This window comes from Carassius auratus, chromosome 42 (genome assembly GCF_003368295.1).
Source record: "Carassius auratus strain Wakin chromosome 42, ASM336829v1, whole genome shotgun sequence".
Taxonomy (NCBI): Eukaryota; Metazoa; Chordata; class Actinopteri; order Cypriniformes; family Cyprinidae; genus Carassius; species Carassius auratus.
The window spans coordinates 14652395-14671038 of record NC_039284.1 but is presented as its reverse complement, the minus strand read 5'-3'; the positions used below and the strand labels follow the sequence as shown (position 1 = coordinate 14671038).

At 35.4% G+C, this 18644-nt stretch overlaps 1 protein-coding gene across 9 annotated transcripts; it reads right to left on the bottom strand.

Moving 5' to 3' along the window:
• Nucleotides 1-1547: 1547 nt before the first annotated feature.
• LOC113060780 (melanoma inhibitory activity protein 2-like) lies at nucleotides 1548-17986 on the bottom strand. 9 transcript variants are annotated; one of them, XM_026229954.1, is made up of 29 exons: nucleotides 17732-17986; nucleotides 17425-17558; nucleotides 17180-17272; nucleotides 15784-16765; nucleotides 13142-13432; nucleotides 12872-12945; nucleotides 10617-10748; nucleotides 10510-10531; nucleotides 10313-10401; nucleotides 10135-10206; nucleotides 9876-9986; nucleotides 9686-9757; nucleotides 9484-9588; nucleotides 9266-9388; nucleotides 8581-8686; nucleotides 8443-8489; nucleotides 8140-8230; nucleotides 7648-7786; nucleotides 7424-7525; nucleotides 7195-7255; nucleotides 6618-6653; nucleotides 6451-6518; nucleotides 6289-6359; nucleotides 6072-6200; nucleotides 4836-4961; nucleotides 3580-3699; nucleotides 3191-3243; nucleotides 2921-3110; nucleotides 1548-2304 (listed from the first exon to the last, which is right to left on the bottom strand). In XM_026229954.1, the coding sequence occupies exons 1-29, from the start codon at nucleotides 17838-17840 to the stop codon at nucleotides 2123-2125; spliced, it is 3930 nt and encodes a 1309-aa protein (XP_026085739.1). In that variant the 5' UTR covers nucleotides 17841-17986; the 3' UTR covers nucleotides 1548-2122. The 9 variants fall into 9 exon arrangements, with proteins under 9 accessions (XP_026085739.1, XP_026085740.1, XP_026085744.1 ...); XM_026229955.1 differs by having other exon boundaries at nucleotides 3580-3684; XM_026229959.1 differs by having other exon boundaries at nucleotides 16567-16765; nucleotides 17732-17984.
• Between the last annotated feature and the right edge of the window lie 658 nt (nucleotides 17987-18644).

Here is an 18644-nt window from a genome sequence, read left to right as displayed (position 1 = left end):
GGTTGTTACAACTCAGTTGGATCCCAGATTTTTTTTTTTCTTTGGTAAACGTTATATGCATTTCACAATCTCGTAGTGAGGAGAAAGAGGGCTGCTATGACCCCATCTGAGATGGTCAGTGATTTACAGGTTTTTTCAGACAGCTACCTTACCGATTATCGACCTCACGCCAGCCTTTGGTATAACGTACAGTCCGAGTTTCCACTGCAGGTCCGATCTCTAGCTTGACTTGGCCTCTCTTTCTCTTTCTCTCTCTGGTCGGCTTGCGTTAACGGCAAAGTCAAAAACTATGCAAACGGAATGCATACGATCCAATGGCTCTTAACTTGTTTATCTTTGGCTTTTTCATTTCTTTTTCTGTCACTCAAATGGAAATTACCTAACTTGCAACGATACTTGGCCTTATTATTGTTATTATTATTGTTTTAAGATCTTGATTCTTCGGAAGCCAACTCAGTTTCAGGGGCGACCGTGGGTTACAGACATGGTCTCTATGAGACTGGCCAGAAGGCCCCAGATATAAGTGGTACGAATGTTGTGCATTTGTTTAAAATCAGGACAGTTTGCAATAAAGAAGTGGCCATCATGGGGCACCAGCAGTGCTAAGACCACGCTGCTACCTTATAAACTTAAAGGGGAGTTAAATAAGATTACATAAATGTGCATATGCATATATATATCAACGTATATACTTTTATGCAACACATGTCCGGGTTCTATTTATGAACACTGAAAAAAGTTTATAAGCGTTGTTGTTTTGCAAAAATGGTTTTACCATCTTAAATGTTTAATATTTGGGCAGGTGTGTTTCTGTCTACTTTTTTGTCTCCGGTGAGCACATAGCATTGGATTTTATATGTACATCTGCAAACAGGAAGTACTCTGGCACAGGTGTGAACATGCCAGGTGGGAAGATTTTAATGAGAAAAAGTGATCTTGAGGTTCCACGATAAAGAAGTTAAACCTTTGGGAAAAAGTTAACTGACAGATATTGGGTAAACCAGCCGAATGTTGATTTGAATTAATGTTGGACGAATGCATTTTCTTTTAATCGGTAAAATAAAAGCATTAAAAAACAACAACAATCTTGTCTGTTTATTTTTTATTTTTCAATTCTGAATGGGATACTGAATGAAATTTAATTTTTTACAGTGATTACACATATAAAGCTCAATTTCTACTGATTCAAAAAATACTTTTCCAGATCATGGAAATTAAAGATTAATATGAAGGCACGTTCTTGGTTGCTTATTAAAATGTTCATAAAATCATAATGCACCTTCTGTGCTCTAGTAATTCCTACAGCGCTGTTTAACTCTGCATATAAAAAAAGTGTCCCTCAAAGATCATCATAAAATGAATGAATGATTCTCATGCTGCAATTGGATGTTTCTGTACTTCATAATTACTAATAATTACTTCTCTACATCTTAATCTTTAAAAACATTAAACCAATTTAATCTTTGACAAATAATGAGTAATATCCTGATACTACTAAGCTACATACGTTAGCACAATGTCTCCGCAAAGAAAACATGAAACTAATCCAATGTTTTTCAAATTAAATCTTTATTATTAATGTACATGATTTATTTAATCAGACCACCTATTTTAAGGCATGAGGCATGAAACTAAAAATATATCTGCTGCATGGACGGTTCACTGGATTGAGTTGTTGGATTCGTCAAGTTAGTTACCAAAGTCTTGTTTTAACAGCATCCTTTTCACAATATATACTTAGTAGACTTTCTATATACACAGTCTGACAAATATAAGGACCTTTTATCATCTACCTTCAATAAAAAAAAAAGAAAAGCATCAGAACATCACAAACCTGAGCACCTATAATCCTGTTAAAAGGCTGTCTCATTGACTTTACAATTCACCTACTTAGCCTTCACAAAGGCTGCGCACTGTACCTGAAATACAGACATCGACTTGCTCTTCATAATATTAAGCAGTGGCATGTGCTGCACCCTTTGCCATGCTTGCGCTTTCAACTAAGACAAATAGTAAGATATAACCACAAGGCTACTGTGGTTACATATCAAAGGAAACACCCCCTGAGCACAACAACAGGAAGTCGGAAACAGTTTGCATGGGAGGAAGAGAGCGTGAGAGATCAGATGACATCATGAGGAGAGGGCGACTGGTTGGGGGGCTGCTCGCTGCCGGGTGGGGAGGGTCTGGGTGGAGGTCCGATGGGGAAGCTGTCAGACGAATGTCTTGGTGGTAAATAGCCCATATGTTGAGGGAGTGGCATTGGAGCTCTGGGAAACATTCCCGGGGGAAGTGGCCCTCGCACTAGTGGAAATGGTAATAAAAGCTATTAATTTGTACTGGAAAACAGTATCAAATAATCAGACTGAAAACCCTGAAGTGATGCAGCCTTTTGTACCAATTTCCATATATATATATATATATATATATATATATTTTTTTTTTTTTCAATAATTAATTTAATAAAATAATTGAATGTTTAAAGTAGCCGATACCTATCTTGTAATAAATTAAATTAAAAAAAGTATAACGAATAAAGTGTTAATAATTCAAATTGTATTAACAAAAAATTTCAAATAATCAGACAGAAAACTCTGAAATTAAGCCACCTCAAATTGCCAGGAATATCGCCAGAAATTAATTATTAATTTAATCATTTAATGAATATAAAAATTCAAGTAGCTGAGTCATATCCTGTAATAAATCTAATAAAATAATAACAAGGAATTAGATCATGTGTAATGATGATCATAAATTATATTTTAAAAAAAAGAAAATTAACCAATAATATCACATTTATCTTTATCAAATCACAAAATTAAGTTTTATCTAAATACATTTTGAAATATGCTTTTCAGTTGTAAAAAAGTCACATTGCAAAAGTAAAATTCAATATTTCAAGTGGAAAGAGTTAACTTACTGCCTATGGGGAGACCACCAGGCCCACGAGGGGAAAAGAACTCCGAAGGCCCATAAGGGCCCCTGAGTGGGAAGTGTGGGTCCCTAGGGTGCATCAGTGGGGGCATTCCCTTTAATGGGGGGCCAGGAGGTCCCATTCTTGAATTAGGATCAGGAGGCAATCTCATGTCACCAGGCATCGAGTGAGGACCCTTTAAAATAAGACATTTAAGTGATGTGCCTGACTGTACAAAAACAACGTGGTTTTCTGATCAGTCGGAGGTTTACTCACTTCTCTGCTCTCATTCTCAATGACAGATGAGCTGTTTCTTAGAAATGATGAATCTGGGACAAAGAGAGAGGAAAAAACACTCTTAGGATCTTTGAGCCAAACTCCCACTCTCACATTTTCATTCGAATTCTTCAGGATTACTGAAAAGAGAACTCATTCATGCCTTGGTAATGCTATTACATGAGCTGCATAAAAACAAGTTAGCAGGGGTGTTTTGTCAATAATATTGCTCCATTTACTATGAGAATATGAATCTTTTTCAGTTTTAGTTTCTAAGTTACTATTAGGCTTGCATATGTGAGTCATATGGGAAATTATTAATAATTCCACAGGTACAAATGACCTTTAAGAGGAACAGAGGAGAAGTCAAACATATCATAAAGGCTCACCTGATTTGTCCCCAAAGTATGGCTCAGGAGGAAGTGGAGGTCTAGGAGGCAAAGGACCCATAGGATATGGACCTGGAGGAGGCCTCCTAAAGGGCAACCCCGGATCTGGGAGAGGAAGACCTTTCATAAACACACATACATACATATATTTATTAAAAAAGAAAATTCTATATAATGTACATTTATTTTAAAAAATGCTATAATCAAGATTATGATTTATATAAGTAGAATTTATTATAAATAAACTCAAGATCCTTTTTTATTAAAAATAAAAACAAAATGCATATTTTAAAAGTAAATCTAAAAATGAATACTCAAATGCCATTTGAACACATTTCATTTGGGATCAGAAAAATAGGTAAATAATTTATAATTTTATTATTATTCTTAATATTCTACATGATAGTGAGCCTTTCAGACACTATCAGAGAAATTGATAATTTAACAAAAACGTAAGAATAATTATTGAAAAAAATATAACTGTATAAAATAAAAAATGTATCATATTAAGCAATATATTAAAAAATAATTAATTCATACTATCACAACTAAATTCAAGACCCTTTCTAAATGCATTGTACAAACAAACAAACAAAAAAACTAAACTAAACGTTTGAAAATGATTGGCTCATGAACATCTAGGATGTAATGGGAATGACATTTTAAAAACAGTGATGTCCTGTGCTATTCACACCCGCAGCATTAAATTACTAATCACTGCTCTGAACCTTTAGTCCACAGCTCCTGAATCGGCAGTATTCAGCCCAACAGTGAGGAGCAGCAGAGGGCAGTGGGACAAAGCCTGACGCACAGTCCAAAAACACAGAAACGTCTAGAACAAAGAAGGCCCAGTTCTGGGACTCTTCAAAGAGCTGTGCGGCTGCGTCAGCCACCTAACTGAGTTTGAGTTTCAGTAACAGAAACACCTCTCACCTCACACACAAGAGAGTTAAGTGCTTAACATAAATAAATCAATAGCAAATTGACATTGACATCTAGCAAATAAGCCTCATTAACTGCATAATCTACATTTGATTTAGTTTTCTAAAATCTTTTTTTTTGTGAAGTCCATTTTTTTTTGCCTTACTGTACCTTTAAGACTATTAAAATTGTACGCTGGCTAAACTATTGATATGTACAATAGGCAGTCATCATTTCATTATGCTTATGGTTCTACTATTAAACTTGATCTTAAGAGCTAGAGAAGATTTTCCCCCTGCTACAGGTCAGCCACAGCAGTGGGAACATCACTGTACCTGAAGGGGGGGGAGGGCCCCTGCGTTCCCTGTCCCAGGAGGGAGACAACGAGCCACTATCAGAGTGAGGGCCACTCCGCTCAAAGTCTGGCCCACCACTAGGGGGCTCTACCACGCCACGGGATGCTGGTTATGTGACAGTGAGAGTGAAGGAAGATGAATGGAGTGGAGAGAAATGGCACATAAAAATGTTTGAGGAAGTTAAGGATGGAAAGGCGAGGAAAGGGAGGCAACCAACAAAATATCAACGAGGGTAATGGAACACAAAAAGACTCATCTATACTCAAACAGACTCATCTAAATTCAAACTTGGGGAATGATTTGCTACCCATGGTTTAGTATGCATTTAAACTGCAAAAATCATACTGGTATATCCTGCGGTTCTTTAATTATTAGTGATATGCATAAACTATTCTAAAGTAAATAAATAAATAAAAAACTTACAGATACTAAAGCAGTTTTCGAGATAGCACTGGATATATCTATCTATATATTTAAATGCATTTACACTGTGTAACATTTAGTAAAATGTCAATAGTTGTGTGTAAAAGATAAAATAAAACGGGCTCTTTCAAAATCTGAATATAAGTTTGGGGATCTCTTATGCTCAGCAAGACTGCATTAATTTGATCAGAAGTACAGTAAAAGCCGCAATTTTGTAAAAAAAATGACAATTTAAAATACAGGGTTTCCTTTCTAGTTGTACTCCAATCTTCAGTGTCACATGATTCTTCAAAAATCATTCTAATATGCTGATTTGCTGCTCAAGAAACATTGTTATTATTAATGTTGAAAGATGTTGTGCTGCTTAATATTTTTGAGGAAGCTGACTCTTTTCAGTATCAAATGAATTGATTTAAAATACAAATACCTTGTAGCATTAGAAATCTCTTCACTGCATCTTTGCAGAATAAAAGTATTAAAAATCTTACTAACCCTAAACTTTTGAACGGTAGCGTATAGGTAACTGTTCAAATATAGACATTTCAGAAATATCCAATGATTTACTAAACAATACTGACACTGTGCCAACAATCAAACCTGTTACACCCCTAATGCAAACATATTAACTATATCTCATGGGAGATGAACTGGATTCATGCATGTAATACACACAAACACACAACATATAACTACACAACTTAAGACTGAGACTGCAAAGAATGAATCACATTTTTCATTCTAGCTAGGAAACTTTTCCCAGAATTCAAAAAGGGAGGGATGTGTGTATATCACCTCTGCCTGGACCCATGAAGGGAGGTGAGATTCGAGGGGGTCCGTCCATTAGTGTAGGAGGGGACAGGAAGGCCCGTGTTTCTGAAGTTGGTCTGTTAAGAGGAGAGTGTCCATATGGAGATCTTTCACCTGTGAGATGGGGAGATGCATAACTAGTGGTTAATACCATTTTAATCATAGACATGTGCTAGCCATAGGAAAGTGAAGAGTATCTGACCTCTAAATAAAGGTCTGCCCTCTCGTACATCCTTTTCAAGAATCTCAAACTTGAATTGGGCCCCAGTCAGCCTGCAATTGTAAACATATTAATATGTATGGATAGATATTGCTTCTGCTGTATATAAAACACTACAGCAAAAATCTCTCTAGTCAATCTCACTTCTGGCGGAGATGTGAGTTTTCTCTCTTGACCTCAGCCAGGTCTCGATCCGCTGCCCTCGCAGCTAGCTATAACACAGACAACAAGAAGAACAGTATAACAAGAACATCTGACACAATAAAGCTACTGATGAATGGTACAGATCAAGTGGTCTGAAAACAACTTACCCAGTTATCATGAGCCTTTTTCTCATGAGAAGTAATCTGGTGGGGAAAAAATACAAAATAAATATGATAAACTGATATGATATCAGTATTTATGAGATATCACTTTCATTTGTGGTGTTAAAATAATGATTCATGTAAAATATTTATATAATTAAAAAATAGTTTTTTATTTATTTATTATACAATCTCATGTTGGTCATATATAATATATCATATATATTATTCTATTATACTGTGTGTACATATACATACATATCTATCCATCTATCTCAATTTATATAATTAATTAAATAATTATGATATGATCCTCTGTCAGTCACATCATAATGACAGACTGATATAAGGATGTGATGTCTCCCCCTAATGTCAGTTCCAAAATCTACCAACAATTTAATCAACTGACAATGCACATTTTGTGGTTTTAGATTTTTCTTATATTTTATACTGCAAATTCTGTATAAAAATAATATTAAACATATTCAGTGTGGGTATCATCAGCACGTGCCACTGAAGAACCTTTATCAATATTTATGACGTAGAGACGTTGCAACTCTATGTAGCATTACTAATGTGTCACCTGATTCTTGTAGGCCACTGATGTCCGTTCCAGTTCTTCCTCTAGGTCTTTGGCTCGTTGTCTATATAAACACAGTGAAAGAGTCTATAATGTAAACTTCCTGTTTTAGTGAACGTTCATTATGCTTCAATTTTTCTCCCCTTCTCAGAGACCATTTCCTTTGATTTTATCACATACTATATCATACTTAACTCGACTTCCTCATGTGTGCTAAACAATCTGCTCTGACCTGTAGGTGCTGAGCTCCTCTGCAGCAAAACTGATCTTCTTGTCTGCCTTGTTGAGCTTCTCCTCCTTCTGTAAGCGCTCCTTCTCCTCCACTGTCAACATCCTGAAAAGAGTCAAAGAAATAATTCAAATAAATAGCATTAGTATTTGAATTTCCAATAAAAAAAAAATAAAAAAAACTTCAGAGACACTGAATGGAGTGTAATGATTTTCCACGGTCCAAACCTGTGTAGTTTGAGTTCATTCTCCCGGTACATCTCAGTCATGATCTGGAGTTTCTGCTGGAGTTTCTGGCTTTCACTAGCATAGCTGGCACTCTCTGATTCCAACACCTCCTTCTGTTCCTCAAGGTGTTTGATCCCCTCTGAGAATACAGAGAAACAAGAAAACAAGTCTTCATTTACAGTCTGTATTAAGTTCATGTTTGATATATTCGTGCCAAAGAAAATCAGATCAACTTTTATTACTTATAATACTTGCATAGCAGGGGTTTTCCTAGAAAACCATGTAGGAAAGCAATACATTGTGATGTTACGATTACATCAGCAATTTAAGACTACAAATCGACAGAAAATTTAATTGTAAGGTGCCTAAAGATTCACATTATGAATGAATAGGTCACATTTTCTTTCTAAAATTAATCAAAAAACATAATTTTATATCAAAATAAAAGGTTCATGCATCAACACCTTTTTCAACTCTAGTGGAAATGTTTACCTTGGAGATCTTCTTTGGCTTTAACTTCATCTGCGAGTTTGGCGAACACTCTGTTCTTGTCCTCCTCCATGGACTTCAAGCCTGCACTCATCTGTGACAAAGAGGAGGACCAACTTATCTACAGCATTATATCTGATAGCAGCATATCTGCCTATTCTGGATGTAGACAGATGTTATTAATTTATTCTGACACATAAGGGTTGTGTTTCAAACCCCAGTGAGCTGCCATACTAGACAGGATGTCATATTTGGTATCTAGGTGTTTCACTAGGTTTGAGACAACCAGGATGTAAGTAAGAGTACCTTGGCCGCTTCAATAAGTTTCTGTACTTTTTGCCTCTGATGGAAATCTGCAAGCACAAAAACTCATGAGATGACACCTCAAGACCTGACTTCAAATCAAACTAAGAATATTCCCAAATGAACCACAAGAGTTTGAACCTGAACGGTCTCCATTCTCATCCCTAGCTGCATTAGTGCTGCCGTCAACGCAGCTCTCGTCCTCAGAATCCCAACCTCTCATCTTCAAAAGGCACTCTGTCAGTGACTGATACAAGAAAAGGAAAGTAATGAGACTTGCTACTGCCAGTACATCCATGACATGCTGCTGTGACTGCACATATAAACAACCCCGTAGCAGATCTATACAGGTGGAGCTGGGGAAGGTGGAGGGTTTCTGAAGAACGCTGCAACTGCTACAGTGAGCACTAGCAAAGTATTTGAATGTTTCTACAGTTGTGTCACATGAATGATTTCATTATGTCAGACCTATCGGTTTCATGACAGAACTTTGTATTTTTACCATGATGTGCACTAGACTTTGTCAATTAAGAATTTCTTGTTTTTAAATTCTTCTGAGCAAAATTTTATTAAATATAGGTCATTTAAGAACGTAAAAATTTTATTTATGTTGTTTTTACATTTTTGTGTACATCTAATTTTTAAGTTACCATATGGTTTCAGTATTTCTTTTTTAAGAAATTAATGCTTTTTTTCAGCAAGGATGCAAAGTGACAGTAAAGGCATTCACCAATAAATGCTGTTCTTTTGATACAGAAATAAATATGACAGGTTCCTGTTTTCTAGCGTCTGGTCTCATTGAGCCTGATGCCATTGTGTTTTTTACCTGGATGCGATCATCCTTATTAGCGCAGTCTTCCAGCATGCCAGTATGAGATCTTTCACACATTTTCATCTCCTCCTCCAGCTCACCCAGACGTTCACCCCAGTCCTCTGCCTCTTGCACCAGCTGTATGAGTGAAGAAAACACAGGTACTCCTGTTAAAAATGTTATTTTTGATCCGTTCATCGTCTCCAATCTAAGAACACTAACACAGATCTCACCTGTTCTTTACTCTCAAGCAACATTGCGTGCTCCTCTTTGGCCACCTGCAGGTTTTTCTGCAGTCGCTGTGTGTTAATCTCATGGATCTTCAGCGTTGTGTTGTCCTACAGACGGAGAAAAAGGGTAACAGCATAGAATTACAAATGATTGTGTTTTAAAAGGAAATATGAATAAAACATGCATCATATAAATAGTCAATACCTGTTCTAACTGGGACTTTCGTTCTTTAGCTTCCTCTTCTAAATTTCTTAAAATCTGCTCAAGTTCAGCAAGCTGTAAAACAAATATAAATTTTTTTTGGACAGATACAGACAACTTAAAGTGCATCAAGCATGATTAAGGGTAGCTTGGATGTGTAAAGTGAGTGTATCTGTATGTATGACAACATTACCTGATCTTCTTGTTGTTTTCTTGCTTTGTTTTGTCGGGACAGCTCTTCTTGCAGCCTCTCGATTTCCTTTTTAATTTGTGCATTTGATTGTTCAAGTTTCTGTGACGCCACCTAAAAGTAGTATAATTGGATCAGGCAACAAGTGAAATGGTCAGGGAGACACATTTTATACACATTGGTAGCTAAATAACTGCATGTTATAAACATTAGTAACAGCATGTTTTTACAGGAGATTTGAGACCATAATGACCATATTTACCTCTAAACTGTCCTTTTCTGCAGCTTGTGCAGACATGCCTTTGTTCTGTAGTGTGGACTCTAGTTTGTCAAACTGTTGAGACGGACAGACATTGTTTAGGAGGATTGATTTAGGAGAATGCAGTTATACAAGCATGCATGTGTATTAGGTGTTCATATACTGTAACAGCATTTCTCACCTTCTGTTTAACCTCACTGAATGTCTCCAGCACTTTGCACTTTTCATCAAGCAGTTCAGCCACTTTCTGCGCCATTTGCGTCTCTTTACCTGAAAACAAATCAACAGACAGGATCAGTTGAGAGCTGACAGTAGAGATCAGATAAAACAGATAATGAGGATAGGTTTACAGCAGATAAAGAGATGGAAAACACTCACTTGCATATAGTCGACTTCTGATCTGCAGAACAAAACAGAAAAAGCTCATTCAGTGAAATAACACTCATAAAGTGTGCATTTTTATGTAGCAGTAATAAATGACTTACAGACTGAATGAACCTGCAGCTGAACAGAAGCAGTGTCAATAAACCTAAAAATCCAGTGAAAACCACAGCTTCCCATGGCAGTCCATACAAGTCAGGACCAGGCCGGATATCATCAGGAAGTGAAGACACAACCTAAGACACAGAAGTTAAACACTTATATGAATTCTCAATAGAAAGGGAAGTATAAATTAAGCAACTTTACACACACTTATATTATGAGGCTTTTCTTAACCCTCTCTCTGTCACGTATACAAAAGTGCACAGGATGTTCTATAAACCTAAACCCACATTCACATGATCAAACACACAGACAACTTTTAGTAGTTTCACATAAACGTTCATTATTACTTCTTAAACAGCAGTAAAAATAATGTTAATTTATATCACACATTTATGCTAAGAATATTTTAGCACTTTTTACTTTACTGTTACATCACTTGTCATTTTTACAGTCAAGAAATCAAAACTAAAAAAGGTATAAAAGGTTTCTAACAAACTGCCATGTGTTTTAAAATAGATTTTAAAATTATCTTTCTCCTTTTTTGTCACTGACCTACAGAAGCGGACCAAAACCAATAACACTGTAAGATAAAAAAAAAAGACAATATACACACTACACCTCTAAACACTAAAACTATACTATCATAAACTGGTAAACAAGGCCAATAAATGGCAGTTGACGACACTGTAGATCTTATAAATCAATAAGTTTAATAAAATCACACAAATCAATGGTAATGTAAGATGGACTGAGCAACATGTACCAGATGCTTCAATGCTAACAAGCTATATGTCTTAATACAAAACAGTTTACACAGTATACGTCTAATTAAACATTTTTAAACACTGCATTAGAATAAATTATGAGTACTGTGATAGCTGACTTATTAGAAATATATATGACACCTGCTATAAACACAAATGCTGTTTCATAATACACACTGAGCCACATACATCTCTGATTTTCTCCACGGCGAGAGTGTAGTAAATCTTCGCTGCTCCTTTCATGTCAGCCGCTTCTGTGACGACCGACTCGGCCTTAAATTCATCCGCCATGATTATATTCAAACTGAGTTATTCTATATTCTGTAATCTGTTAATTTATTGTTGTTATGCCATGGTGCCGGACGCTGCTCTACTCTGACGGCTAGTGCGCACTGCGCTGAGAGGAAGAGCGCACTCGTGTATTTTAGGGAGGATTCGTAAAGCATATGATCTTGTGTTCCGAAAATCTAAACCAAACGTCAGTGATATTTGTTCTGATATCTTTTAAAAAATAAAAATATGTAATTTGTTATATAAAATAAGACTGTTTTGATTTTATGCGAAAAATGTAAAATCAACTAAATTAAACACCCCTACAAAGATCATGGTTTATTCCACACGTCACCAATTGCTGAGTGCCACAAAGTTCCGTTCGAGTTTTAAAGAGACAGACGTATCTATTATTCTATAGACACCGAGAGTGAAGCTTACACGCTAAAATATGTGTCATGAGCTGGTTATGAAACGTCACAGTTCTAATATGGGCAAGTATGTTTCATTAGTGGGTGTGTCAGTTACATATATCTCTATAAACAAAGGTCATTGATCTAGAGACCGGTTGAGCAGCTCAAGTCTGTCTGGATTCAACTCGAAATTACTATTACTTTGCGTCTGCATTAAAATGTAATTTTTTATCTATTTACCAGTTTTTATAGCTTATTTAGTTGTAGAGACAGTAAATGTTTATCAATATCAGTCAACTTGCCTTGAGTGCAAAATTTGACACTTTTTGGCGATATGTCAAGACAGAAAATAGACTGTAGGTTTAGTCGCTGGCAGTTTCTACGAATAGGGTACAAAATATTGCATAAATATTTTTAAACAAAAAAGTGGCTTCAGAAAATGTTGATTGTCATCTTAAGGAGCTAAACTGAATATATGAATTGTTGTATTTTCCTTGTTAAAATGTTGGAAATGTGTCATTTAGATTAACATTTACTGCACATCTAGGTAAAAACCCAACACAGATTTAGGTGTAATTTTCTATAAATAAACATCATAATTAAAAGGTCGATAATAATAATACTCATTTAAATGTACCTAATGGAATGAACTGAATAGCCTATCAAATGTTTTAAGCCTGACATTACATTATTGTGTTATTTCTATTGTCCAGAATATCGATTTTTCAGGATTTTATGTAAAAAAAAAACGGACAGGCTAATTTAGCAGGCTACTATTCTTACTTGTATTACAAACGAAACACTCACCTTTTTCACTATAGATGCAATTTCATTCATTTTGACTTCAACAAAAACTGCCATTTGATAAAACTGCCCTTCATCTGTCAAAAAGAATAATAATAATAAAAAAACATGTAAGATTTTACAATTTACAATGTATATAATGTGTGAAACAATTTTTTTTTTTTCAAGATGCGTCAGACCCACAGGAGGATGAGTAAATGATGACAGAATTTTAATTTAAGGATAAAATATTCCTTTAAAAATATATATGTATATATTTTTTAAAGTCGGTACTATTCTGTGATTCAACATGCTCCTCAGAAATAAGACTGTGGTTTTGGAAAGCTTTCTTGGTTTCAGAAGAAGTCCAGTCCTCTTGCTTTCTTTTTTCATGCTCAACAGTCTGAACATCCTCCACATTAGCTCTGTTCTCTAAAAGGTTCTTTTCTTCAGGGACTGGCTCATTTTGAGGATTGCCCAAGTCTTCGGTAACTTGATTATTTTCAGCCTCTGTTGTGGAGATTTGTGTTTTCTTATTCACATTTAGATATGCTTCACGAAGAACACAGTCATCCTCGCTGATCCCTGTGATGAAAGAGTGGGAACATCACTTATGGGGACAACTTTTACATTACCATCACTCAGTAAGAGTAAGATCACAAAACCTAGATTTCCCATTCATTACATAGGCTATGCAGAAACTTTTTGTCCCATGCAATATTCACCAAAATGATGAAATCCATTATCTTTCATGCTATTATTATTTTTGATATGACCATTACAAATCATCAGTACCTGGGCTTTCTACACTGTTATTTGTTATCACTGGTGAATATTTCTTTATTAGAGAAGATAAGAGGGTAGATATTCTTTAGTATTATTCTTGCCAGGAGAACCATTATCTTGTTGAATATTTCCCAGTTTTGTGTTCATCTCCATATGGCATTCCAACAGATGTTCAAAGTCACCAAGTTCATCGAGGTCATCATTATCTTGACCTGCATTAGTGTTTACCATTTTGAAATCCAGCCATAATAACTTCTGGCCTCTAAATAAATCTAAAAGATCTTCTATATTCTGTTCACACATATACTGATATAATTTGTATATTCTTCAGAGGTTTCTCTAGGATGATTGACAGTATTTTCAGGGCCTCCCGGTTGTTTTTCATTTCCCTGTTCTTTATCTTCTGTATTCACCGCCATGTCACCATCATCACTTTCCTCCCTTTGCTTGATGCTTTCTGAATGGGTTTGATGATCCTCATAGTTTGCTGTGTCCTTCTCTTCTTTTTATTCAACACTTTGATTTTGATCATGCATGATGTCATGTGAAGAAATCATTCGTCAATTCTGTTTCTGTGGGTGTTTTATATCCATCTGGGTCTTCAGGTACAGTGTTAGGAATATTATCGCTGTCTGCATTTTTTTGGTAAACTGAGATCATGACCACCATCTTTTAAATCACCAGACCCATTAGACATGTTTAGCAAAGGTCTTTTTGTATGTGTTTCCTCTGTTCGACTTTCATTTGTGATTTGTGTGTCGTCCTTTAGATCTTTTGTTTCAAAATAATTCTCTGTAGGTTGAGAAACTGTACATGAGTCCTCTTGCTCTTCATAAACTACAACCACATCATTAATTTTCACCTACTGAATCTGTATTCTTGACAATACTTATACCTGAGTTTTTCTATTACCGATGTTTAGGGATGAATTTGACTCAAGGTCTGAATACAGATTTTCTTCACTATGTACAGTTAATTAATCTAATAGTGTGATTATGAGAAGATCTTTCATCAGGAAAAATTATGTTTGTGTCCAGTTTATGTTCATTGCTCATTTACATGTGCTTTTGAAGCTGATAACCTTTCGTCATGAAATGTGATGTATTTTGGTAATACTTTCTCTAATTGTGCTTAATTTCTTTCCATAACTAACTAATTTTTTCTGTCTATAATTAACTCATCATTTTCTCTCGCTATACCTTGGTCGCCTTCAGCTAATTGTTTTTCATTATTATATTCTGACAATGCATCCACAGTTGGTTCTGGATTTACATCTGCATTTATGCTTTGACCAGTTGTGTCTTAATATGTGAGTCCGGTGTACACATCTGCAACATTTAATTCTTGTATATTTTCATAATGTAACTCAGAATCTGTCTGAATATCTGACTCTGACAGTTCAGATGTATCAGCACCAGTTACAGGATCTGTGCTAATTTTATTAGAATAATTTTCTTGCTGCTTGATAATGTCTAAATTGCCTTGATCAGACAGACTTTGTGTCAGCTGGCCCTATAAAAATGTCATCGGCTGAATCAGTTGATTTTGCTCTAAATACCTACATCATTTGTATTTTTTGCAGACTTAACTTAATCACCATGTTGGGTTTTAAAGTCTTTAGAAAGATGCATCTATATCTCTAATGCCATCAGATGCAACTCTGTCTTTTAAAGTCATTGTTTCATCAGATAAAGCCTGAGTTTCACTAAGTAAATCAACATCCTTGATCCTTGCTTGACAACATCAGATATTTCTTCATCTTTTACATTTTGTTGCTCAAGAAAGTCCTCCTTACCTTGAATGTATCTCCTTTACTGGCTTTGTCTTATCACTTTGAGCATCTTTCATTTCTTTCTCTACAGCTCCTTCTGAAACATCAGCATTGTTTTCCCTTTTAATTTAATCATTTAAATTATCTGCTGACTTGATTTCAAGGATTTGTGAATCTGTGCTGTCATATTAGATTAGATTCTTCATCTAGTTGTTTATTGCTATCAGATGTAATGCTATCTTTTAAAGTCATTGTTCTATCTGAGTTTCACCTAGTACGTCAACATCTGTTGGGTTTGTGTCCTGCTCATAAATATCAATCGACATTTTATCTTCTTGATCCTTCTAATTATTTTGTTCCTCATCAAAGTTTTCCTTACCTGGATTTTCCTTCTTTCCTGTCTTTTCCTTATTGCTTTGCACATCTCTTGTATCTTGTTTCACCTTTCCTTCAAAAAAATCAGCATCGTTTCCAGTTTTAACTGCATCTTCTTCCTTTTCTGTCGTTTCAGTGGTCTCAGGGCTTTCTAGTTTGTCATTGCCTCCATCATCTTCATCATCTTTAGTTTGCTCTTCTCTGTAAAGGTTTGTGATTCTGTTGTACATATTTCCATACCACCCCACCTGTTCCTTTTCTTTTGCATTTTCTGTTCTCCTGTCTTCCAAGGGACCATCCTTATTTTCCACACTGTCTTCTGGGTTGTTTGCATCTCGCTGTTTGTTGTTAACCACATCCATGTTCTGACTGGGGTCAAGAATGCTCGTGTCCTCCGTGTTTATGTCTTCATCTGCTTTCTCAGCTTCAGGTTTAGTTGCTGCTTCAGTATCGTCTTCACCAATGTCCAAGACATCTCTACCCGTACTTATCCAGGCGCTAGGCTGCTGAGATGAGGTATCTTCATCTTTTGTTGATTTCTTAATATTGTCTTGTGTATCAGTTTTTAGATCCTTGTTTCCAAATCCAAAAGCATTGGTGAGTTCACCCCTGATCCAACCAAAAGTTCCAGAGTTCGTCTTCTCCTCCACATGGTTCTCCTCAATATCCATCACTATCTTTCTGCTTTTGAAGGATTCTCCACTGCTCTCATCCTGTGGTTCATCATTGCTTTGTGCATTCCTGCCAAACCATCCACTAACAGCAGAGCCTATCCAGGAAGACCCACCTTTTTGTGTTGTCTTGGGGCTGTTTTGATCAGAAACATCTTGAACAGAAACCTGTCTGGGTTCACGTTCTTCTTCTTCATTAGGTTTATCTTGGATTTCATTGAAATCGGTTTCTCTTGACAAATCTTCCAGATCATCAAATTCAGTACTTCGTTCAATCACTAAACCATTTTCATCAAAGCAGATGAAGTCAAATTCCTGAGGAGAAAATTTAAAGTGTTTCATATGTTCTTGGTTGAGACTTTTCTTACCAAACCTGAATACATGGAAGAATGAATTCTGTCAGATAATTAACATTTGCTACACCACCTTATTTGAGTCAGATTCTGTACACTGTAAAAAGCCTTTAATAAGACAAATTTAATCTAATAAATTGATGTAATATAATGGATCTAATGTAATAGAAGTAATAACAGATCTTTTCTTCCATAATATGACATACATCTGTGAAAAGGATTATCAGAAATAAGTTGTTTTTGTTCCTGTAACTGAATGTATTGAGGTTGATTTGATTATTTTAAGACATAATTAAAATAGCTGATGTAGTCATATGACATGAAGCACATTTTTCGTTTTTTAAAAAGTACATTAAAAACTTTTAGTGTACATTACCTGGGTTGGCACCTGGATTTCCTTTTTTTCATCAATAAACAGTTGATCAACTTTGATGGCATCTTTTGGGAACAATCCAGACAGCTTTTCAATCTGCAAAATACAAAATATTTGGAATATTATTAAACATAATGTTTATATGTCAGGTTAAGTAAAGCACAAATGTTGTATATTGATCGTACTTTACTGATTTATAGCATGGATATTTTTTTTAATCAAGACAGAACCAGAAAAAGATTACTCACACTTCCTGCCCAGAGATCATTTCTTTTCCCAGTGAGTTTGAAGTAAACAGTGATTATATCTCCTTTTTTGAAGTTTAGAAATTGGCAATCTTTAGCACTGTGGTCTCTCTGTGCCTGTACATGACTTATCATGCCTGAAGAAATGGATAAAAACTTAAAGATAAGAAAGAAATAACTTGCACATGAATCACATCGACATATTTTGCAAGAAGGCATATAATCATAAGATAAACAGTAAACACAGATCACAGTTTTAGTCTAATATTTTCTTTTACACTTATATGAACATAAATAATAATGATCTTACTTTCACATTGGGGGTCTCCACATAATTTGTAGTCTGAAATCAAACCCAAACCCTGATGTAAATAACCGAAGACAATATGAAACAAAATGTATGCATGTACAGCTGTCATGTTTGATTTATCCAGCAGTTGCACTTCATCACATTAGATCAGTTCCTTTATGTACATTTCCCAATCCAGTAGTCCAAGGGAAACACAAGCTAAATCCCGGCGAAATGTCATTCCCGCTGTCTTGTCACAGAATGAGCCAATGCATGGAGATCACAGTCTGACACACAGAGATTGGATTAGAGGTTACTGTCAGTAAATCATTAACATCAACACACGCCACATCACAAACACACACTGAACCAAAGCCACATTCAAACTGATAAGGTTTCACAATGTTAGACCACAAGCAGTAGTACTTTTACATTGTTTGGATTTTACCTGTGATACAGTGAGTAATCCTTCTGAAACAGGTATAAGAAATGCTACCCCCATTAAATTATCATTATGTTAGAATGTAACTATGAGACATAAAAAGCAGTAATTTATGATGAATAAAAATTTTGAATACAGAAAATAACCTGAACACTCTTAGAAGAAGGGTTTCCCAGTGCAGTGATTCCATAAAGAACCATCTTTTTGGTTCCCAAAGAATCTGTCAGTGAAAAGTTTTTTAAATAACTTTTTTTTCTACATTGTTTGAAGAATATCTTAACAACCTAAATAAAATTTTACCACTAAAATGATCTAGAACCCTTGTCCACTATGAAGTAACTTTTGTGCAGTTGAACGATTCGTTAAAGGTTCTTCATGGATGTAGATGCTAATTAAGAGCCTCTATTTTTAAGAGTGAAGGACGTTTTTCATTAGTAGCCTACAATAACAACACTGTTCATTGATTAACAAAATACAGGTCGGAAATGTTTC

Bases quoted from the DNA above. Each gene is read 5' to 3' on its own strand.
- LOC113060780 (XM_026229954.1), bottom strand. From the start codon at position 17,840: ATGACAGCTGTACATGCATACATTTTGTTTCATATTGTCTTCGGTTAT. The intron at 10,532-10,616 runs GTAAGTCATTTA...TTTGTTCTGCAG, and splicing joins GCTGCAGGTTCATTCAGTCT to ATCAGAAGTCGACTATATGC. The intron at 8,687-9,265 runs GTAAAAAACACA...TTCTTGTATCAG, and splicing joins ATAAGGATGATCGCATCCAG to TCACTGACAGAGTGCCTTTT.